Here is a 24576-nt window from a genome sequence, read left to right as displayed (position 1 = left end):
AGGTAGTTTGTAAATGAAGTATTAAGGAGACAAGGATGCTTTCCAGGAAGCGGACAGAATGTTTCCAGAGTCTTATTCAGGTGGAGAGGGGATAGCCAAGAAATCAGAGACAGGGCGGCCTGCTTCTGTTAACAACACCCCTTATCTCTAAACAAACTGATAAAAAGGACTGCAAAGTTGGGGATAGGCCTTGGACCACAGGGATCCTACTTTGACATCAGCTCTTCTAGAAGCAACAAAAACAGAAAAAGATAAACACACAAAAATTTAAAAAGGTAATCCGTAAACTGGTACAATGTTTTTCTTTAAAATACCATTAGGAAATCTTAAAATAAACTACAAAATACAAATGAACAGGAGACATAAGAAACATGTCATAACCGAAGTACCTTTAAAACTATATTTTAGTTCCAAAACCCAGTACACATCAATTGCATGACAACTCTTTTCTTTTTTTTTATTCAGAACCTGTATCTTTAAGACTTGGTATAAACAAAAATAAAATACAAACAACTTGTTATTAACATAGTTGTAATTATTAACTGTGAGAAAACAGTAAAAAGGAGTCAGACTAAATGTTAATGTTCTTGCAGCAGAATTATCCCAGTCATTTTATAGTAGCAAATTCTGGCAAGAAATGATAAATTCATTTGTTATGAAAAGAACTTAAATAATTCCCAAGACCAATCAGTTGTGCTGCAAATAAAACAACAGTTTATTCAAAAGAGCCCTTACCTTTCTTTTATTTTCCTAAAAGATCTGCCACACAGGTAACTACTATTTTCAGATCAGTGGTTCAAACCAGGGTTCTTCCTATAAATTCGATTCTTAGCTTTATATATAGTAAACTTACACTCATTTTCCCTTTCTAGAGGAATAGCTAGTCTCGAAGCTAAAAAACACTTTCATAAGAGGAACAATTTAAAATCCTTCATGTAAACCTTGGGTCTTACTTTTCTTCTACGTCATTTTTATTTTCTTGTAGTAGTAGTTCTTCCTCCTCATCACCAAAAGTCTGTTCCTGCATAGTGGTAAAGGAGAGAGATCGAGCAGCCACTTCAGCAGCGAGCCCAGCAGTAAAGGTAAAATCAGGGGAGAGCTGCAGCCGCACCAGCCTCTGCTTAATGGAGGGCTGTGCTGAGTCCCTGGGCACTGGATGGGCAGCAGTCAGGTCAGCAACCTCCGCTTTCTGAGAGTCATCTTCCCTTTCACACTGGTAACACACTCTTTCTTCAGCTCCTTGCAGGAAGACTTCATTTGTAGAACTGTCTTTAGTTTTATCATCTAGTGGGTTTTCACATTCAGTCCTACTATGTATTTCATTGTCAGTTATGGAGGGTTTACTACTTTCTTCTTCAGTATCATTTTTACCAACTTTCCCCATATCTGAATCCACTGATGGTTCTGAATTACTTATGGGCTTCACTGGATCTACAGGAGACAAGGATTTCAATACAGCTTTAAAGGGAAAAAAAGCAAAAAGAAAGAAAAATAATAACTAAGGACCCAGCAACGACTTAAACTTTAATTTAAACTTTCAATAGATATTTTCTTATATAGAACAATAAATAAAGTCTAAATAAAACTTTCTGGTAAAGTAAATATAAATTTATAAATTTAGCTTTATAAGAGATAAAATGCCTAAGAAATTAAATGAGATACAGTTTTGATGAAGACTTAAAAACACTTCATATATTCTCTTATTCAAAATATTAAAGCAGTGGTTCTAAAAAGTGTGGTCCCCAAACCAACAGCATCAGTCAGCATCACCTAGGAATTTGGTAGAAATGCAAATTCTGAGGCCCCACCCCAGACCTACTGAATTAGAAAATGGGAGTGAGGACCAGCTGTATTTTACAAGCTTTCCACTTTGTTCTGATGCACACTAAATTTTGAGGACCACTGCATTAAAGAATGAGCAGTATGGCTTTCACTGATAGTGTGTCAGATAGAAAGCCTAAGTAATCCAGATAATAACCATATTTTCAACACACATATATAAGGTAAAACAGCATGAAAAACAAATGCAACACACAACTCAACTTATTTACCAACTACCTAACAAGACCCTGATGAAAGTAAAGCTGTAAGTTCTACACATTTTATAATGCAACAGAAAAATATATGAAATAAAATCTGCATTCAAGATCAACTACTGTACAAAGCATAACACATAAATATATATCCATACGGCAGAAGTTGTCCTTTCAAGGAAAATGAAGTTTTATTTAGCCCCTCTTGATGTTAGTAGGCAGTGGGTTGCTTGCTAGGCAGTCTCTCCTCCCAGTATAAGGGGTTAGTACAATACATTATATTATGAAGCATGGCGGAAGACAAAAAAAGTGCATCTTGAAGATCTGGCGTTTATTTAAAAACAATTGTGTAAAACATGTCCATTTTCAAGAAACAGATCCCTAAGCTGCAGCAACTCCACTAGAGAAGCAGCAACACCAGAAAAAAATGGTCACAGCAGGTTCCAGTGTAGAATTTCCCTCTCTAATTCCATTCGGACTTTACCCCTGTAGGCAGAGATGAAAACAACTCTGGAAGATGGAATGAAAAATTTCATGGGAAAAGCATTTTATGGTATCAGCAGCTTTTTACTTATTTCCACAAACAAACTAAATCAGCATTATTGCCTTTATAAATGTAAACTGTCAAAAGCATATACCTGAAAAAGAGACACATTTCTTTCAGTGTTTTATTTATTTATTTATTTTTAGCAAGAGAGAATAAGAGAGACAGAGAGGAAGGGAGAGAGATGACGGAAAGCATCAACTCTAGGTTGTGTGGCACCTTTGTTGTTCATTGATTGCTTTCTCATATGTGCCTTGACTGGGGGGCTATAGCTGAGCCAGTGACCTTTGGGCTCAAGTCAGTGACCATGGGGTAATGTCTATGATTCCTCACTCAAACCAGCGACTCTGCACTCAAGCCAGATGAACCCACACTCAAGCCAGTGACTTCAGGATTTCGAACCTGGGACCTCAGCATCCAAGTTGACGCTCTATCCACTGTGCCACCACTGGTCTGACTCTCAGTGTTCTATCTTTGCCTATTTTGTCAATAGGATAATTTAAAAGCTATATGAATAAAATACTGAACAATAAAAAAAGGATACAAGTTTATATATAAAGCTATTTTCAGTCTTCATGTGTAATTTTAATCTATAAATCTGCTGGTTTAAAGAATATAATATATATATATATTAGAAGTTGATTGATATTCCTCATTATTGCTAATTAAATGGTGGTGGATATGATCCATATTAGGGGTCAACTGATGACTGTGTTAACACTGTGCTAGAATATTAGGCTCCAGGAATAAAGGGATATTTATCTCTTGATTTATGTGCTAGGAATATACAACAATAAGCAGTGCATTAAGAACTATTTGTTGAATAAATAGTTTGCTCAATGAATACTGTGGAGGATAATAAAACCCTTATTTAAGGAGACTATAATTTAATTAGAGACCAAAAAACCCAAGTGCATAGACAAAACAACAGTGCCTAAAAACCATAACACTTCTAATCTCTGAATTATATAGGCCCAGTTCATAAATAAGCAGGTTAGAGCAACTGTACTTTTACTGCTGCTTCTAGGAAGATCCTAATCTTCTATTCTGACTATGTGCTTTGCTGCTCAAGACTTGCTTTTATTTCACTACCGTGCCCCTCTGGTGTGAGGATTTGTAGTGGTAGGACAGGTGGCAGGGCGGGAGCCATCAGAGGAGGGTTTCACAGAGGGGACTGGTAGAGAGGACAGCTTGGAGAAGATACATTTTTGGTAAAGGAATTGCCATGTTTTCCATGAATAAAAACAGCTAATTTGTGGAACTATATATAGTCTAATCAGATAAATATAACTACAGGTAGAGGAAAATATCTATATTAGAAATAGGGGGAATATAATAAGATATGATGGACTTATATGTGCTGTTTGAGAAAAATATGGAGGGAGCTTGCAAGGACAGAAGCTATCTTAGAAGCTTAGAAGCTATCTCTAAGGATACAGGCGCCCCCAAACTACAGCCCCCTGAGGCCATTTATCCAGCCCCCACTGCACTTCTGGAAGGGGCACCTCTTTCATTGGTGGTCAGTGAGAGAACCACTGTATTTGGCAGCCCTCCAATGGTCTGAGGGACAGTGAACTGGCCCCCTGTGTAAAAAGTTTGGAGACCCCTGCAAGAAAAAGGCATTGGAAATGGAAGGCAACTAAGAGGCTATTATGAGTATAATGTAATGAGGACCTGGGCTCTAAAAGAGGCTAATGGAAAGAAAGAAGAAAAAAAACAATAAATGTACATCTGGACAAGGGAGAATAAGAGTGATAGGGATCCCAAGAGAAGAAAAGAGAACTCTGAGGAACTTCTTGGAAGTTATGTAATTATACATTTCAAGTGAAAAAGAAAAAAAGAGAAAGGCAATTGATTTTAAGGCTCTATATACTCTAAAATGGAAGGGAAGTCCCATTCTACTTTCTTAGAAATCCATAGGAAATCATTCTTCATCTAGGAATTAGCATACTGCTCATAAAAATTAGGGGATATTTCAAAACAAATATGAAGTGATAAAATATCCCCTAATTTTTGTGAGCAGTGTAGTTTAATGTATTAAGCTTCCTCTCATTCCCTTCACCACCTCCCAAGAAGTTCAACAACAGAAGGGTGGGAGACATAAAGGAGTTTAAGGCTAATCTTAGGTATTACGAATCATCTGATTGTGTCCAAATCCAAGTAAGGTGACTGTGCACAGAAGTACCTCCTCTGCTCCCATGGCTCAAATCACTGAGTAACCTTAATGATATATACAGCTAAGTGGCCTAGGTCTTACTTCATTTGTTTGATCAATGTTCGCAGTTATTTATTTTGTTTCACTAAGGTATGTATATCAATATAAGGAAAACAATTTAGAATCTCAAATTCATGAAATTTGAAAACACTATTAATTTATTCAACTTACCAGCCATTCCAAAACAAATTTTGTCAAAAAATCAAATAACTGATGAAAAGTATGATCCCAATTTCATGATACACCTACTCTATAATTGATCAAATTCATTTTTTATCTAGAAGAAAAAGTACAATACTTACTGATGGTCCCTAAAATTATAGTCATAAGAATTCTATAACTAAAATAGGATTCACAGTTAAAGAAACAAAAAAGCCCTACAATGCAGTAACCTTTTACTCTGAAGTCAGTGCTTACCATGATCACTAAATAGAAGTTGCTTCCATTTCTGCCTTTCAGCCTCTGATGCTTTGAATCCTAGCACAGATTTTAATTCTTGGAGTACCTTCTTGGATTCTTCATGCTCACGCTTCTGTCTCTCTCTGTCTTCTTGAGACAAGTAATAATAATCATCCTTTCTGAAATCACTGTCCATATCTATATCATCTACATAACCTTCTAATTCCTGAAAGTGAATAAAAGAAAAAGTATTTTACTTCGAGCAAATAATTATCTAGTAGTATTTATCTATTTTACCTACCCCTCCCCAAGATTAAAAAGGGCTCTTGGCACAGGTCATTAAACAAAGCAACCATATAGATAACTGGAAACTATTTTACCTACCCCTCCCCAAGATTAAAAAGGGCTCTTAGCACAGGTCATTAAACAAAGCAACCATATAGATAACTGGAAAATTAAAAAAAAAATTAAGTTATACTAAAAAGGAATGTAAATAAGACAGTTTAATAACTTCAATTGTTATTTTTCTATTCTGACCATTCTACAGATCTAGTCAAGATTACAGTGATTAGCTCTGTAAAAACCAATCAAAATTAGCAGGGCTGGTGATTTGGGGAAGTAGTCAAGTATGTTAGTCCTCTGGTAGACATTTGTGGTGCTTTCTGATGTCAAAGGGAATCTGAATACTATTCGTAGGATTGGGTAACATCTCATCTATGGCTCTCTATCTCACTAAGGTAAATGGTATGATCCCTGTTTACTCAAAGACAGGCAAATGACTTGGGATCCTCTTATCAGATGTACCTGGAGCAGATATTTGATTCAGAACTTTATTATGAAAGAAGCAGACTTCTTGAGGAATCCACTCTGGTAAGAATGGTGGCAGATGAAGTTTCCAGTGGCAAAGGTTGTGAAGGGAGCACTGATGGAGCATGTGGTAATGTCTGTGCCCAGTGACTCAGCAGTGATGATGCCACTGGAACAATTCTTTTGAGTGATTTTAGTTTTTTACCCCAACCTGGTTCAAGCCTAATTATATGGCCCTCTGAAATATTCTGTTAGGTATCTTAATGATATTTAAAAATTTCTTGCTTGTTAAACTTAGTAGGGTTGGTCTCCCTTTGCAGTCAAGAATACTGAATAGACTATATGACCCAAGGAAAACTTCTTCTTCTTAGGATGAGCAAAACCAGTGTTAGTCAGTATCTAATACAATCATTAAAAATTGGTTTTCGAAAGCGAGGTATAAAATAAATGCAGTCAAATGTCCAAGATAAGTGTATAAGACCTTTTCATATGTATACATGCTCGTACTACTACGCAGATCAAGGTAAAAATATTTCCAGTATCACAGAAGGTACCTTTGCCAAAGCACTAATTTTTAATGTGTCTAATTACCTTTAAGTGTTAAGAAATGGAAAACTAAATATGAATAATAGACCCTTGCCAGTTGGCTCAGTGGTAGAGCATTGACCTGGCATGTGAAAGTCCTGGGTTTGATTCCCGGTCAGGGCATACAGGAAAAGCAACAATCTGCTTCTCCCTCTGCCCATTTCTGCTCCTGCAGCCATGGCTCAAATGAGCAAGTTGGTCTCAGGTGCTGAGGATGAGTCCATGGCCTTGCCTTAGGTGCTAAAAACAGCTCAGTTGCTAAGCAATGGAGCAGTGGCCCCACATGGGCAGGACATCAGCCCCAGATGGGGGTAGCCAGGTGGATCCCAGTCAGGGCTCATGCAAGAGTCTGTCTCTCCACCCCCTGCCTGTCACTTGATTAAAAAATAAATAAATAAATAAAATAAAAGATATGAAGAACAAGAAAATCTATTAGTAGATTTAATGGATTAAAACTCAAGGCACAGTGGTAGAGCATCGTCCTGGCATGCAGGAGTCCCAGGTTCGATTCCCAGCCAGGGCACACAGGAGAGGTGCCCATCTGCTTCTCCACCCCTCTCCCTCTCCTTTCTCTCTGTCTCTCTCTTCCCCTCCTGTAGCCAAGGCTCCACTGGAGCAAAGTTGGCCCAGGCACTGAGGATGGCTCTATGGCCTCTGCCTCAGGTGCTAGAATGGCTCTGGTTGCAACAGAGCAGTGCCCCAGATGGGCGGAGCATCGCCCCCTGGTGGGCAAGCCGGGTGGATACCAGTTGGGCACATGCGGGAGTCTGTCTGACTGCCTCCCCGTTTCCAACTTCAGAAAAATACAAAAACAAAACAAAACTCAAGGCACTAAGAACTAATGATTTGATATAAATTTAATAATTAACCATATCAATTACAGATAGAGGTAGGTAAGTTTTGTACATGAAACAAAACAAAACAATTACCTGTTCCTCAGGGATTGGATCTTTGTCTGCAATGTGGAGAGTAGGCTGCATCAAAGGTACCACAGTACAGCGTGGGTTTTCACATGCTATTTCAGGTTTGCCTTAAAAAAGAAACAGGCCAAACAGTAATAAGTGAATATCTAATTAACAGTCAAGATATAGAACAGTTCCATTACCTCAAAACATTTACGCTGCCTCTTTATACCATATCTCCCCCTCCATATCCAATTCCTAGTAACCATTGATGTTTTCTGTTCCTATTAAGTTTTACTATTTCGAGAATGTTATATAACCTGAACAGGAGGTGGCGTAGTAGATAGAGCGTCAGACTGGGACGCGGAGGACCCAGGTTTGAAACCCAGAGGTTGCTGGCTTGAGCACGGGCTCATCTGGTTTGAACACAGCTCACTAGCTTGAACCCAAGGTCGCTGGCTTAAGCAAGGGGTCACTTACTCTGCTGTAGCCCTTGGTCAAGGCACATATGAGAAAGCAATCAATGGACAACTAAGGTGTTGCAACAAAGAATTGATGCTTCTCATCTCTCTCCCTTCCTGTCTGTCTGTCTGTCTGTCTCTCTCTCTCTCACACACACACACACACATACACGAATGTCATATAAATGGAATCATATAGTAAGTGGTGATTTAAGTTTGACTTCTTTTGATTAGCCTACTGTATTAGATATTCTATTTTATTGATGTATCAGTACTTAATTTTTATTGCTGAGTAGTATTCCTATATATGAATGGATGTAACAATTTATCTATTCACTGGCACAAGGACATGAGCTTCTTTTTTGTTTTTAGTGATTATAAATAAAGTCACCACACTTTTGTATAGGTTTTTGTGTGAACATTACATTTTTATATCTCTTGGGTTAATATCTAGGAATAATACTATCAGTCATTTGGTATGTGTATGCATAATAATGGGAAAATTTTGATGAGGAAAGGATATTTATATAATCTCACAGTATTTTTTTCAAAAATCACTTATCATGAAAGAAGAAAGGCTAAAAGAGTATAAGGATCATGACAACTAAATGCCATGTGAGATCTGGATCTGGACATTAAAAATATTACTGGATCAATCAGTGAAATTAGAATGGGGTCTGTGGATTAGACAGCAATATTCTATCCATGTTAATTACTGATTTTGATGGTATACTGTGGCTATGCAGGGGAATGTTCATGTTTTAAAAAAATACAAACAGAAGTATTAACAGGTAAGGAGGTTTCATGTCTGCATCTTTTTTCAAATGGTTAAGAATAATCTCACCCTAGGAGTTTCCATACAGGTACATAGATAAGGCCAAGGTGGTTTAATGTGAGCAACTGGGGAATCTGGATGAAGCATACTCAGAACTATTCTTGCAATATTCCTATAATTTTGAAATTACTTAAAAAAAAAGGATACAGTTAACTTAAAGCACCTGCACCTTAAAAAATTTAAATGAATGTTTTATTTAATGTTGTATAGCCATGGCCACTATGAGTGTTTTAGTGAGGAACATCTGTGAATTACTTCTGTTTTAATTCATATCATTATGCTTGAGCTACATATGCAGAGCATAATCAAGAAATTATTTATCATCTTCCCAATGATTAGAAAACAGTTTTTATTTTTATTTTTTTTAGCATGTGCATGAGAGAGAGAGAAAGAGAAATAAAAAAAAGAGAGAGACAGGAAGGTAGAGAGATGAGAAGCATCAACTCATAGTTGCAGCACTTTAGTTGTTCATTGATTGCTTCTCATACACGCTTTGACTGGGGGCTTATAGCAGAACCAGTGACCCCTTGCTCAAGCCAGTGACCATGGAATCATGTCTATGATCCCACGCTCAAGCCAGTAACCCTGTGCTCAAGCTGGTGAGCCCGTGCTCAAGCAGTGGACCTTGGGTCTTGAACCCAGGACCTCAGTGTCCCAGGTGGACACTTCATTCACTGGGCCACCACCGGTCAGGCAAGAGATAGTTTTAACAATCATGTTTAAGTGCGTAACTAAGATTCAACATCTCAGAGTAAGCTAAGGAGGGGTGAGTGGTATCTATCATAAATAGTGCTTCTATTTATAGAAAATGTACTCAAAACTCTAGACTTGGTTATTTCAAAATTTTAAAGGCATAAAATTTGCATCTATTAAAAATCCTTGGTAAATTTATCCTTTGGAGAAAAATTATTCACTATTTATATCTGAGATATAAAGGAAATCTCTTGGTAATATATCAGTAATTAGTATGCTAACATTTCCTTTGAAAAAAGTTAATACTTTTACTATCTAAGGCAGTGGTTCTCAAAGTGTGCGCCAGGGTGCACTGGTGTGCCCTAGATTTCCAAGTGCGCCCTATGGTATTCCAGAGAAATATGTGCCTGTTGGGGACCAAAAAACCAGCAGGGTTTTTGGAGTTTAGATTTTTGAGGGACAGAGGTGTGGGGAATTGGCTGTAAGCTGACAGTCTGCCCAACCCCCCACCTCACTTGCCTGATTAGCTTGTAAAAGGCTGTTAAGCTGTGGTGCTGGATTGTTTACACTACCCTCCATGTTCCCTGGAAAGATTGGAGGCAAGTTTTTTCTACCCTTTGTTCCATGTAAAGTTAAGATGATATGTATGGTGGGGGTTTTCTGCACTTGGTAAAATTCTTGGGTTGCCTTGGAAACATGATCAAAGATCTCATTGATTTGTTATGGCCCACTTTGCCCTATAAATAAAGCAAGATAAGGTTTTTGGGAAAACTTTGTTCTTGCCAGCAGCAATTACAGGGCCCTCTGGACCTCGTATTTTCTTAATTCCGCACCGTTCCCACTTGGGACCTGGAATTACTAGCTGCGCTGGTTCGCGGCATGTGCCCAGATATAAAAATAAATATAGTTACTCTATTATACTATTTCATTATGGAAACACCGCTCTTTTTGTTAACATATCATTATTATATTTATTATTAACACATCATTATATTATTTTTAGATAAATACACTCAAATAAAATGGATAGATTTCTTAAAAAAGAAGCATGATATTGAAGAATCCAATTCTGGAAGTGAGCAAAAGTTAAGTGTAAATAAAATAAGACTTGAAGGCTGACGGGCAGAATTGAATTTATAGCATTTTCCATCACTTAACACTGAACAATATGATTGGATTAGAAACCCATTCATGGAAGCTTCAAGTGATTTTGGTTTAATATTAACAGAAGAAGAACTGGTAGCTATATCCACTGATTGTGGATTGATGATTAAACATAAAGAATTGTCTCTTGAAGCCTTTTGGATTTCTATAAAAGAATATGTGGCAATATCTAAAAAAGCTTGGAACATTTTACTACAATTTTCAACATCCTATTTATGTGAATTAGGGTTTTAGACCCTCAACACAATTAAGAGTAAAAAGAGAGGAATTCTTCAATGTATTGACAATGAAATGAGAGTTTGCCTTTCAAATATATGCCCAAACATGAAGAAATCGCTAGGACACATCAGGCTCATGTATCTCATAAACACAAGAATGAAAAAACTTAACACATTTGTGCTGGAACCTGCCGAATTTACTAAATCCTAATATGAGTGTATCTATCTATCTATCTATCTATCTATCTATCTATCTATCTATCTATCTATCTATCATCTATCTATCTAAAGATAGCTTTTTTGTTGTTTTTTTATTTTTTAACCCCTTTTTTAAGAATTCTAAAAAGCATAACTCAAAATGTAACATAAAAATGTTTTTTAATGTCAGAATGAATTTAATTTTGTCATATTTATTTCATTTAATTATCATAAAAGCATGCTTGGACTTTATAATTTTTTCTTTAATATTTGACTTAATTATTATAACATATTTTTCAGAAATTTGTATATAGTCCGCCTACAATTATTTGTAGGATTTTAAATGCACCCTGACTTCAAAAAGTTTGAGAACCACTGATCTAAGGACTTATTTATATAAGCATGTTTCTTAAATAAAGTATTACAGATCTAGCTGTAAACAAAGTAATGACTAAGAATGATAAAGTATTAATTATCTCTGGCAAAAATATGATTTCTATACATAAATCTGATTAACCTCATCATAAAAGTCCAAGGAATAAACATGGCATTTATTTACAGCACAAGTTTAAGAATTAATATGCCAAACATTTATATAATGAAACTAGTAAAGCAAAGTATAAAATGTGGGTCAAATGAGCGCAGGTTTGTGTAGAATTTAAAGATTGTCTTTTTACCTAGCAGTATGAGGCACTTCAGTGTTACTAGTAAATAATGGTACTTAATATATTTTAGACTCCTAATAACAATTATGCAGTGCTACCTACTATAGCATTTTAACACAATTTCTGAATTACTAAAGTACGTATTTTATCTTAAAAGCAAAGCTCAATTTCTGGCCTGTAAATATCACACTCATTATCACCCCACCTGGAAAAGAGATTCTGGAAGTTCTAATAATGATAAATACTATTAAAATCTTCCTTCATTTAAATTTTAAAAAAATGAGGTATATGATTTAGGGAACTTTCATATCATATTGACTTTTTTTTTAATAAGAGGCAAAATTTATATTTAGTGTCAACCTTTTTTTATGTTCAGCCTTTTCTCTAGTAAACTAAGAAGTTTTGTCAAGTCTGTTTCATCATGGAGAGAAGAAATATACCTAATGAAATCATCCTGGAGTAGAATATGGAAATCTCCCATAGGTACCTTTATTATCTGTATTTCTTCGTAGCAGTTTGTCCACTTGAGAAATGGCCTCTTCCCAGCAACTGTTACTTGCTTGGACATGGGGCTGAATCAACTTTAATTTCTGTTCCAGAATTTGATAAGCTTCTGATACTAGTTCTTGTGTTTCTTTAGTACAAACAAGTTTTTCAAGTTCATCTTCAAGAATTATTACCCTGAGTAATAAAGAAAAATTTTCACCATAGAGATTTCTAAAATATAAAATGGTAAATTTATAATTTTCAAGGCTTATTTAAGAAATAAGCTTATAAGATGAAAGAAGTTCTAGAGATGGGAGGTGGTGATGGTTGTACAACAATGTGAATGTACTTAACGCCACTGAACTGTACACTTGAAATGGTTAAATGGGCCTGACCTGTGGAGGCACAGTGGATACACAATCAACCTGGGACGCTGAGGTCTCAGGTTCAAAACCCTGAGGTTGCCGGCTTGAGCATGGGCTCACCCACTTGAGCGTAGGATCAGCAGCTTGAATGCGGCTCGGCCTGAGTACTGCACCCCCCTGCCATCAAGGTACATATAAGAAGCAATAAATGAACAAGTGACACAACTATGAGTTGATGCTTCCCATCTCTCTCCCTTCCTCTCTCTCAATCTCTCTCTCTAAAAAAGAAGTTAAATGGTAAATTTTGTTATATGTATTTTACTACCACATTTTTTAAAAAAGGTTATAAATAGTATGTATTCATTCAACAAATATTGCTTGCATACATACTAGGCATGAACTGATTGGATGGGTTCAACCCATCTTCTACTTCTAAGACACTTATAACTGAATCAAAGAAATTATACATGAATATAAATACAATATCATTATAAATAAGTAATATTTTATTTCCATTTTACAGATGAGGAATTAGGTCCAGGCAGTTAAAGAAACTTGCTCAGAGTCAAGATGGTAAACTGTAAAGCTGGGTTTTATCCAAGCAGAGAGAGATAAAAAGAGTGTTGTAAGAATTCGGAAGGGGGGAAGTTGCTACCGGCAATGGGTACAAATAGGGAATGTCTAAGAAGAGGTACTTTTGAGGTAGCACTGAAGGATAAAATTTGAGAATGTACAAAAGATGAAAAAGGTCATTCTAGGAGGGACACAAAAAAGGCAATTGATACGGTTTGGATGGATTGAAGGAAAAGGAGTTAGAAATAAAGACACAGGCAGACTGCAGTCAGGTCATAGCGAATGCTTTCTACAGAATGGTTATACAAACTCCAGTCTACATTATACTCTGAAGGCAGTTAAGATTTCTGGTTAAATGAGAAAGCAAATACATGCCTCAGAAACAATCTCGCAGTAAATACTCTGGAGGAAGGAAGAACAGTTAAAGCGTTAATGCCCTTGTATAGGGAAAGTGGGAGTGGGACTAGCAAAGGAGTGAAACACAAAACAGTTTTTAGATAATACTTTTAAAAGTTGTGTGTCGCAGTGCTATAGAGCAAATCAGATACGAGAGTTAATGACTGGTATTTAATGACTAGTTAAAATACTTTGAAAGGTGATGTTTAGTAGCATATAAAGAACATTTCATTTTTAAACAGTAAACATAATTCCCACCATAATCCACAATCCCTGACAAAGGTACAAAGAGCCCCTCTTTTAAAGAGGTAGCACTCTTCCTTCCCTGAGCCATCTTCTCTCATAATGTATTACATTATGCCCTGTATGTTTCTGATTCTACTGCCAAAAATTAATTCTTTAGAGACTCTAGCTTCTTCTACTAAAACCTGGTTTTCCTCTGATAATGATGCAACCTTGCTACCCACTCACGTTGAGATTGCTTTACCTCCCATGTTCCCTGGGGCAGACAGGCCTGAGTTAGGTAGCACTCACCCGCTTTCTTATCATAGCAGCTACAGACCACTGGAACATCCACGCCTCATCGTTTCTTAAATTTTCCCTGTGCCCTGACCTTTAGATCAGCCTTATATACCTAATGCCTGACCTTGAACTGACAGGTAAAAACTTATCTTCTTAAGATGTCTTATGACCTTAATTTCCTATCTTTGTGCATCACATCCTTCTTCATTCCAGTAAACTAGCCTTTTGATGTAACTGAATCTTTATGCCTTCTGACTCACTTTTTAATTTTACAAAACTGATTGCTGTCCTCTCCCTTCTACTTCTTGTCTGGTATCCAGGGTCAAGTATATAAACTATAATCATATCATCTTATTCCTATGACCTTCCTGATTATCAAGACCATGAACCCAACCATTCATCTGATTCAATCCTATAATACAAGTCTCTGTTACAGAAACATTTACTGGAATGATTGCACCCTACATTTTACCAAGGCAAAGTACCAGCAAACCATACTAAGGAGAAAATCAACAAATATGGACCCTACATTTATTTTTAAGTGAGAGGAGGTGTGATAGTGAGATACACTCCCACATGTGCCCCGACTGGGGTCCACCTGGTAAGCCTGTCTGGGGCCGATGCTTGAATCAACTAAGCTATATATTTTTAGTGCCTGAGGTGACACGCTTAAACCAACCTAGCCATCCTCAACACCCAGGCCAATGTGCAAACCAATCGAGCCACTAGCTATGGAGAGAAAGAGAGAAGGGGCAGAGGGAGGGGAAGATGGTCACTTTTCTTATATCCCCTGACTGAGAATCAAACCTGGGACATTCATACACCAGGCTTATGCTCTATCTACGGAGCCAACTGGCCAGGGCCAGACCCTGTATGTTATTATCCAACTAGGGCCAAAAAACTTGTCCTATGCTACAGAAAAAAGACCAAATCTGCTGAATTTATTTAGAAAAATAGCAACTTATTATTCTTCAACTAAATGTATCATAATACCTCTTATAATTTATTTTTCTAGGACTGGCAGATATTTCTCTTAGATTGCAAGTTCCACTTAAAAACCCTACTTAAAGAGACTTAAAACAAGCTCAGTCTTTGTAATCTTCTACATTGCAGACTTAAACAGTATAAACAATACCTGCTTTGTCCTATGTTTCTAGATTTTCTGTTGAAATCAGGAAAAGTAAAAACTGTAAGTGACTCCTCCGAATTATAGTACTTAGAAATGTTTCTCTGCTATATTTGTAGCTATAAACCATCCTTCATTCTGCACGTCTCAATTTTGCTACTTTCTTGCCAGGACACAAGCCAACAACCACAAATGGCACAAGAATGAAGCTTGCTAATCACAGGGACATTTCCTTATATAGCTTTGAAACTTACTCATTCAGTAATGCTTTCAGATGGAGCTGCAAGCTGCGTACTGCTGTGTGAACGTTACTCAGCTCTCTTGACTTCTGTTGAGTTTTGGATAAACGCTGGGGTACTGATTGGTGCTGAGTTTCAAAGTACCGATAGAACTCATAGCTGCGCTTAAGCTCTTCCAAGCAGGCAGAATGAACATGAGGTAGACCCTGAGTCACATCAGATAAAATACGATGAGGCAAAAGTGCTGGAGTAAGTAAGGGCCCAGGAGGTGCATTAGCTGTAGTAAGCAATAGGGCTAACCGTCTGAAGAACTCTGAACTCTGTGCCACCCAGAGTTGGAACAAAACCTAAGGAAAAAAAAGGGAAAAGAACTAGATTAATAAAAATAAAAATATAAGCCAACAGTCAACACAAATTACAAATTGAACTTCTGGTTTAAAATTTTCACTTTACCTTATGTAATAGATATAGGTGAACTTGAATTAAGTCTAAGATTAGCCAAGAATTTTATTTTATTTTTAATTTTTAAAAAAGATTTTATTTATTGATTTTTAGAGGGGGGGTGAGGGAGAAGGAGTGGGAAGCATCGTAGTATGTGCCTTGACTGGGCAAGTACAGGATTTCAAACCAGTGACCTCAGCATTCCAGGTCAACGCTTTATCCACTGCTCCACCACAGGTCAGGCTAGCCAAGAATTTTATATCAACTCATGTAGTCACTGCACACGGAAACTGCTGATCCCAATAAAGCCGAAACACCAGTACATAATTTCATACAGTTCTAACCTAGAAGGGAAGTATTGATGAAACGAGACACATCTATTACAAGTAAATGCTGATGAACTATTTAAAAATTTTACATAAAGGAGAAAAGAAGACAGTAGGACGATAGTCCTATCTAAGTACAAAGAAACAAATTATTGATGAACCCAGAGTTTTTGGTTCAAAATTATGCCATTATTTTGGCGAGGAAATATTTTGGTTAGGAAATAGTTAAGAAATAACATAAAAATCAGCCCCAGAGTGTTAACACCTAGGAATGTCTGGCACAAGAAACTACAAAACCTATTTTTAAGAGACACGCCCTGTACTGAGGCAGCAAATAATTTTTCTGTTCAAGAGGAGGACCATATCTCCAAAACAAAGAAACAAAGAAAGAGAGAAACACTGGAAAACAGTCTACTATGAACAAGAGTTAACATCAACGAAGAGGATTGAACCAATTTAGGTTCCAATTTTTCACAACCAGGAAAGTGAACATTATTTAGGCTGTTTTAGTAACTGAATATTAAAATTATATAAATAATAAAATAAGGTAATTTAATGTAAATTTGTTTTACCATTGATTTATTGTTACATAAGCAAGGTCAAATTTCCAAATTGCTAAAGATACAATTATTTAGAAATTCCTGAATATAAACAAGCTTACCTTGTAAGTCTTATTTAACCATTAAATTTTATGAGTTTTCTAAATACACTGTTCTGAAAAGACACTTAAAGACATTTGGAGGATCTCTTAAAAATACTACTAGAATCTTACTGCACAGTGTTTTTGTAACGTGCTCTAACTTACGTTTTTCCATGTTATTTTTTTCTACTTCTAATTCCAAAACAGCTCATCAAACGACTGTACCATAAATCATTACCAATCTCATATTTTTGAGGTTTTAGTGTTTCCAATATTTGCTCCTATAGTAATATCATGAGCATACTTTGAGTATATCTTTACTTGCTGAGATGAATCTGTAAGTTTAAAATTCTGGAGTAAAGTGTCCACACCTTTGTGAATGTTGGTATTCACGGCTGAAACGAAGTAGTTTATGCTTTCACAGCTGGTGTTTGAGGTCTCTCTGAATCTTCATTGATAATGAATATTACCTACTTTCAATATCCTTGGCAAAATGTTTACTTATTATTTTTATTTGTATCTTTCATTACTAATAAGATAGAAAATTTTACCATATTGGCCATTTCTCTTTCTTCTTTTGTGAACTGGCAGTTCCAGGTACCTGACCTGTCTTCTATTCATAAGTTGTTCTACAACTTCGTGCTCTTTATATAGAGAGTTCACACCCTGTTATAAATAGTTGCATTATTTTCTGAGCTTGTCTAAAGTATGCAGTATCTGGAAATGCTGAGGTTGCCGGTTCAAAACCCTGGGCTTGCCTGGTCAAGGCACATATGGGAGTTGATGCTTCCTGCTCCTCCCCCCCTTCTCTCTCTCTCTCTCTCTCTCTCTCCTCTATAATGAATAAATAAAATCTTTAAAAAAAAAACAAGGTATGCATTATCTAAAGTTTAGAAGTTTAATTCTTATGTAGTCAAATATATCCTTTTATGTGGCTTTTAATATACAAAAAATTCTTGTTCTAAACAAGAATTTTGGATTTTCCAAGGGAAGATGTAGGTCTTGAAATTCTTTGCCCATGTTTGTTGAAACAAATGGATAGCAAATAAAATCACTCATATTGGTTTCCTATTAAAGTAAACTCACTTATCTCCAAACTCTAAGAAATGCTTATATTGAGAATTAAGTATCTTGATATCAAACTATAAGGATCTTATCCAATCTTTATGATGCTCTCCACTCTTAAAGGCAGCCTTACAAACATTACTAAGGCTATTACTACAGTAATAGTCTTCAGCGAACAATAAAAGAACAGGTGCACCATTTGTGTTCAGAAAGCACAGGCATAATCTTTTTTATTAAAAAAGAGGCGGGAGGCAGAGACAGATTCTTGCATGTGCACCCACCGGGATCCACCTGGCAACCCCCTACCAGGGGATGCTCTGCCCGTCTGGGCTGCTGTTCCATTGTTTGGCAACTGAGCTATTTTAGCGCCTGAAGTGAGGCCATGGAGCCATCCTCAGCGCCTGGGGCCAACTTTGCTCAAACCATTCAAGCCATGGCTGCTGGAGGGGAAGAGAGACAGCTGGGAGGGGAGGGGTGGAGAAGAAGATGCTCACTTCTGCTGTGTGCCCTGACTGGGAATTGAACCCAGGGCTTCCATACGCCAGGCCAACACTCTACCACTACGTTAACTGGCCAGGGATGCACAGGCATAGTCTAAGAACTTCTATCGTTTCCCCTCAGCCCTTCTTCTCTTCCGACATTGGCTTACCTTCAATGCAGGCAGGCTGAAGCCATCTGTAAGGTTATGTGCTTCTTCTTCTGAAATCTGCTCTTCACTAAGTCCAAGGCCCAGCTCCTTAAAAGGCACCACACAGATGTAGTTGGTTACATTGTCACTCTCAGAGTTCAGAGGGTAGGTTAAATTAGGTTAAGGCAATCAACAAAGCCTTTTCATTAAGCATAAAGGGTATGTTAAGACTGCTCAAAATTACCTTTTCTTATTCTTTTTATTTTTCTGTAGTGAGAAACTGGGAAGTAGAGAGACTCCTGCATGTGCCTGACTGGGATCTAACTGGCATGCCCACTAGGGGGTGATGCTCTGCCCATCTGGGGTGTTGCTCGGTTGCAACTGGAGCCATTCTAGTGCCTGAGGTGGAGGCTATGGAGCCATCCTCAGCACCCGGGCCATCTTTGCTCCAATGGAGCCTTGGCTGTGGGAGGGGAAGAGAGAGACGAAGAAAAAGGAGAGGAGGAAGGGTGGAGAAGCAGATGGGCATCTCTCCTGTGTGCCCTGGCTTGGAATCATACCTGGGACTTCCACACACTGGGCCGACACTCTACCACTGAGCCAACTGGCCAGGTCCTCCTTTTCTTATTCTTTATTATGATCCACTAGAGATTTACATCATTTAAAATGAAACTAACCTTAAATTCTAATATACTAACATATTTCAGATATATTACAGGATCCTTGTTTCTAAAGTATTAAAAACTCAGTTCTTCACAAATGCTAAAAATAACTAATTTAGTTATTTTTGACACTGTTTGAAACTATATTGTGCACTTTATTTATTTGGCTTAGGCACTCAGCACCCTACAGTAAATACTTCGCTTTCAGTGAATACTGAAGGACATAACTAGCTTGCTGTTATCTGAAAATACAGATTATCTGATAAAAGGAACACTAAGCCTGCTCCATCTAGGTTGTTTGACATAGGCAACTGTTCTGTTTTGTCTTCCTCTTCCTTATGAGTATCTATTATTATTATTATTATTACAATGTGTTTCCCCTCCTTTTTTTCCTCCTAAAGAACTGTATCCATACAATTCTTGATACTGAACTATTCTTAAATTTCTAGCGTATTTCTATTTAGTCATATTGTAATAATCTTTTGATATAGTGCCAGATTGAATCTATAAGTATTTTATTCAAATATTTTATATCTTCATTTGTGAGACTGGCTTATAGTTCATTTTTATTCTTGGTAATACATCATGTTTCAGTACTGAGATTATATAGTATCATAAATAAAATAATGTAGGGTAGGCTTTCTAACCTTTTCTATGGTCTGAAATAGTTTTAGAAAAGCTAAAACTATCTGGACCTAGTAGTTAAATTTTTTTTATTTATTTGGTTTTTGACTAATATATTCATGGTATTAAAAATTCATATAGTAGTAAGAGATACAGTAAAAACTGCTTCCTGCCCTATCCCTTAGTCACCTAGTTCCCCTACTTAAAGGCAAAGGCAATCCCTTGTCACCAGTATTGTGTGTATCCTTCAGGGTACTTTATGCATTCATGCACACACACATAAAAGCAAATCCCAATATAGAAGTGTGTGTGTGTGGGGAATATGTATGTATATATACACAAAGGCACACACATTTATCTCCTCATACACACATATACATGATCCCTCCCATACACAAATGGAAGGGCAGTATAAACACTGCTCTTTGCATTTTGCTTTTTTTTCTTTTAACAATATAATTTGGAGATCATTCCACACTGGTATATCAAGAACATTATCATTTTTTATAGCTGCATATTTTCCTTGTTTACATATAACCAGTTGTTTTCTTTTATAAAGGGAGTGTATTTATATAATTTTATTACATGTCTTTTCTTCAGTCTTTTAATTCTTCCTAGGTCAGTTTTAGAGATTTGTATTTTGATAAGAATTAATTTCTTCCTACATTTTCAAAGTTGCAGCCACAAAGTTGCATATACTAAACGATACCTTTATAATTATAGTATTTTAATTTCTTTTGTATGTATAGTTATAGGTCTATTCTTATTACTAATCTTGTATTTTTTTTTTTTTTTTAGTGAGAGAGAGAGACAGATAGGAAGGGAGAGAGATGAGAAGCATCAATTCTTTGTTGCGGCACCTTAGTTTTTCATTGATTGCATTCTCATATGTGCTTTGACTGGTGTGTTCTCGACAAGCCAGTAATCCCTTGTTCAAGCCAGTGACCTTGGCCTTGAGCCAGCAACATTGGGTTTCAAGCCAGCAAACTCTGAGCTCATTTCTGTGATCCCACATTCAAGCCAGCGACCTCGGGGTTTTGAACCTGGGTCCTCAGTATTCCAGGTTGTTGTTCTATCCACTGTGACACCACCTGGCAAGGCTAATCTTGTATAATTCTTTTTAATTTGATCAGTAATGCAAGTGTTTATGTATTTTATTGGTTTTTTCAATGAAATAATTGGTGAATTCTATTTAATTCCTTAAAGTTTCTTGTGTGAGAATTTGATCAGGCCTCTGCTTACTTCATCTTACTCTACTACCAACTTACTGTGCTACAATCATGGTGGTCTTTCTCTACTCCAGTCATGACAAATTTACTCCTGTGACAAGATCTTTATACTTGCTGTCATCCAACTAGAACATGCGCTTCCTTCTCATTCAATCTCAGATTAAATGTCAGCTCCTCAGAGAGGCCTACCGCTACCACCTAGTCGTAAGCAGCAACCCACCAATCACTCTCTATTCTACTGCACATTTTTTTTCTTTATAGCAAATATCTGAATTATCTCTATAGCAAATATCTGAATTATCTTTAGAGAAAATACTTGAATTCTCTGAATAGTAAACTCATCTGTTTACTTTTACTGATTATCTGAACCACTAAAAGGCAAGTTCCATGAAAACACAGATCTTGTCTGTCTTGTTCACTGCTCGGTACCCAGTGTCTAGATAAATGACTGGCACAGAGAACTCATACAGTCTGAGAGCTCTGTTAGGCTACTCCTTCTTGCTCCCTTGCCCCTCCCTAAACTGTAAGCTCCCTGCAGCAGGAACTGTTTACTATGTTTACCACTGTGAATCAGTGACTAGCATATTGGTGAGCACTGAGCTCACACTCAATAAATATTCACTAAATGAGTTACTACTTGCAACTCACATGCATACTCTCATATTTCTATTTCCATATTTTTATTTCCTTCTACTTGGAATGCAGACCCTTATCATACTCTGACCAACTCCTACTAGTTCCTTGAGGGTCAACGCAGATATCACTTCACTAAAAGCCTTCTCTGACCCCACAGGCCAAGTATATTGTCCTGCTATGTTGGTATTCACATTATATTATGAATACCAGCTTATCTATTGACTACACTCAAAAGTCTTTAAAATTATGTAAATAGTACAAGTTTTTAATGTATTTTCTAGCCCATAACAGGCAAGCATTTAGCAGTAGGGAAACTAAATGGACAAGTTCTTGACTAAAATGGAAATGCTTTCTCTCAATTTCCAAAGAGGTAGCATAATACAGTAAAAAAAAAAAAAATATATATATATATATTATATATATATATATTATATATATAGAAAAGTTTTTAAAGTTAGAAGTCCTACAGTCAAGGCACAGTTTTATCTCTTAGTAGATGTATAACATTTAGCAAATCACACAGAAACTGGAGATTTTACTTGTTTTCTCGTAAAGAGGAGATAAGAAAATTTAGCTGGAAAGGTCTGTGTATAAGAATATAATGATGGAACATAAAGCACTTTGTAAATTTTAAGCATTATAATGCATACATAATATATATCATATCATGCAGTGCTACGTACTCAACACACTAAAGGTGTAAAGTAGTCTTTGCATTCCATTTGCTCATAATTCATTTATGACTCTTAACTAAGATAAAGATCGTATACACTTTCATTTCCTAACAAAACTAATTTTTGATTCAGTAAATTTAAATGACCGACTTATTGTCATGCATTCTTTGAGTGTCAGATACTATCTAAGCACTTTATATGTACTAAGTCATGTGATTTCAACAAAAGCAGTTAGGAAGGTTATGTTAGTACTGCCATTTAAAAAATGAATAAAGCAAGGTACAGAGAGTTAAGAAACTTGCTTATGGTCACCTTGGCAGTAACTAGTACAACCAAAATTTAAATGTAGCCAATCTGATTCTAGTGCCTCTGTTTTTGAAAGGGGAAAGATTTCCTGTTGACAGTTTATTTCCATGTCATGACACAAATTTGCCATGTTCAGTTAATTTAAAAAAATGTCAAACCAACAAAGCCAGGTCTTTTGACTTTATTCTTTGGACCAGTAAAGGGAGGGACTTCACATTTTTCCTTTGTTAAAAATGAGCCACGTTGAGAACAGAAGAAGTATCTTCCTGTCTGTTATTGTCAGTTCCCTGGAATGCATTTCCAGTTTAAAAATAGAAGTGAGGATGGAAATTAGCTTCAAAATAGGCAATCTTAGTTTATAGTTAATTTTTAAAGAATGAAACTATAATATTTATATTCAGGACTCTGGAAACATTTTTTATTCTTATGTTTAGACAAAAAAAGGATATTTTTTCAGCATATATAGGGTAGCTAGCCTTGCTGCTTGAAAGTTGGCTCTTACAGTTCTGTAAACAGCTTTCCGAAGGCCGATGAGATGTTGACTGGGATGCTGTCCGGCTTTATTAAATGGGCAAGCAGCACTGACCCTGTCAAGCAAACTTGAAAAGTAAAATGTGATACAACTGTACAGGTGTCCTAAAGTTTTTGTTGTTTCTTAAATCCATAATTCTATTAAGTTTAGAAAAAATATTCTTTCTCCATGATTTTCAATTAGAAAATAATCGTAAGTAATCTCACTCAGGTCTCATGAACAGCCTTCTCTGCGATACATATAAAGCCACCAGAAAAGACAAATGAAAAAATTAAAATCTCAAAGAGTAAAGGCTTCTTCCTCTGATATGGAGAAACAAAAAATTGTAGTTGAAATGTAATAAAAATGCTGGAGTATTTATGTAAATAATCATAACTCTTTTATATAGACACTACCTGCTAAAATATAGTACTACTTTACATTTAGTTTTCAGATCTTTACATCAAGTACAAACATCTTAATTATAAACACTTTCACATATTTAATATGTACTCACACACGGTCAATCAATCATATTTTTGGCCACTTATACAGAACAATAAAATTCTGTACATAAATTCATTCTGTATATTCATAAAAGTAGGGTAAAATGACTTACCCACCTGCTGCCACTGGCACTTACCTACTCAAAATGAAGTAGGGGACGCAGAAAGATAACAGGACCAGTGGCGAACAGGGGAATGCAAGTAGAAAGGCAAAGTAAGGCTTACTGTGAAGTAGCATAACTACTCTCACAATTGTTCAAGAGGAAGCACATTTCACAGCACTTTCCAATACAGATAATGGGGGTACCTATTTGCAACAATGACATATAATCCATTATGCTTTTATAAATGAAACTATGAATGATTACATATTATACAGTTACTGGATAATAGGTTGTTTTCACCTAGCCAGTGACCTCTCCCAATAGCAAAACAAAATATTAGAATTTATAAATTTCTTATACTGCAACCACAAATTTATAAGACATGACATCTATCTAACTCAAAACTTCAAAATGTTAAACCAAACTAAACTATATTCAGGCATTAAAAATCTATTAAAAAACAGGACAATGACTGATAGGCTTACTTTAAAATAAAGGAATGAAGCAAAGAAGAGTTAAATTATTTCCTGGAGAGGACAGCTTAAGGCAGAACAAAACAGTACTCAGTTTTTCAACATATTGCACTATAGTGTGTACTCTATTTTATTTACTAAATAAGTTTTAAAAACTTAACATATTATGATTCAAGATCTATTATTGCTCATAATTTTTTCTAATTATCCAGTTAAAGAGAAGTGAAGTACAATTTTTTCTAACATTTCTTCTGTCTACATCAAAATAGATATAAGGCATAATCTGGAGGTAAATCATGTCTAACTGACCCATTTTAGCTTTTCA

The 24576-nt window shown here is 36.2% G+C and overlaps 1 protein-coding gene across 8 annotated transcripts in view; it reads right to left on the bottom strand.

Moving 5' to 3' along the window:
- Positions 1–469: 469 nt before the first annotated feature.
- VEZT (vezatin, adherens junctions transmembrane protein) overlaps positions 470–24576 on the bottom strand; it is a 71859-nt gene continuing 47752 nt past the window's right edge. For 3 of the 8 annotated variants that reach the window (XM_066261703.1, XM_066261694.1, XM_066261730.1), the window contains exons 6-12: positions 23107–23256; positions 18548–18695; positions 15442–15773; positions 12207–12400; positions 7513–7613; positions 5210–5417; positions 470–1458 (exon numbers count right to left, since the gene is read on the bottom strand). In XM_066261703.1, coding sequence (XP_066117800.1) covers positions 950–1458; positions 5210–5417; positions 7513–7613; positions 12207–12400; positions 15442–15773; positions 18548–18695; positions 23107–23256 — 1642 coding nt within the window. In that variant the 3' untranslated portion in view covers positions 470–949. The remainder of the gene's footprint in view (positions 1459–5209; positions 5418–7512; positions 7614–12206; positions 12401–15441; positions 15774–18547; positions 18696–23106; positions 23257–24576) is intronic. The other 5 variants (XM_066261758.1, XM_066261711.1, XM_066261721.1 and 2 more) reach the window with 4 other exon arrangements.

This window comes from Saccopteryx bilineata, chromosome 1 (genome assembly GCF_036850765.1).
Source record: "Saccopteryx bilineata isolate mSacBil1 chromosome 1, mSacBil1_pri_phased_curated, whole genome shotgun sequence".
Classification (NCBI taxonomy): domain Eukaryota; kingdom Metazoa; phylum Chordata; class Mammalia; order Chiroptera; family Emballonuridae; genus Saccopteryx; species Saccopteryx bilineata.
The sequence above is the reverse complement of the archived record's forward strand: the minus strand, read 5'-3'. Positions and strand labels throughout refer to the sequence as shown.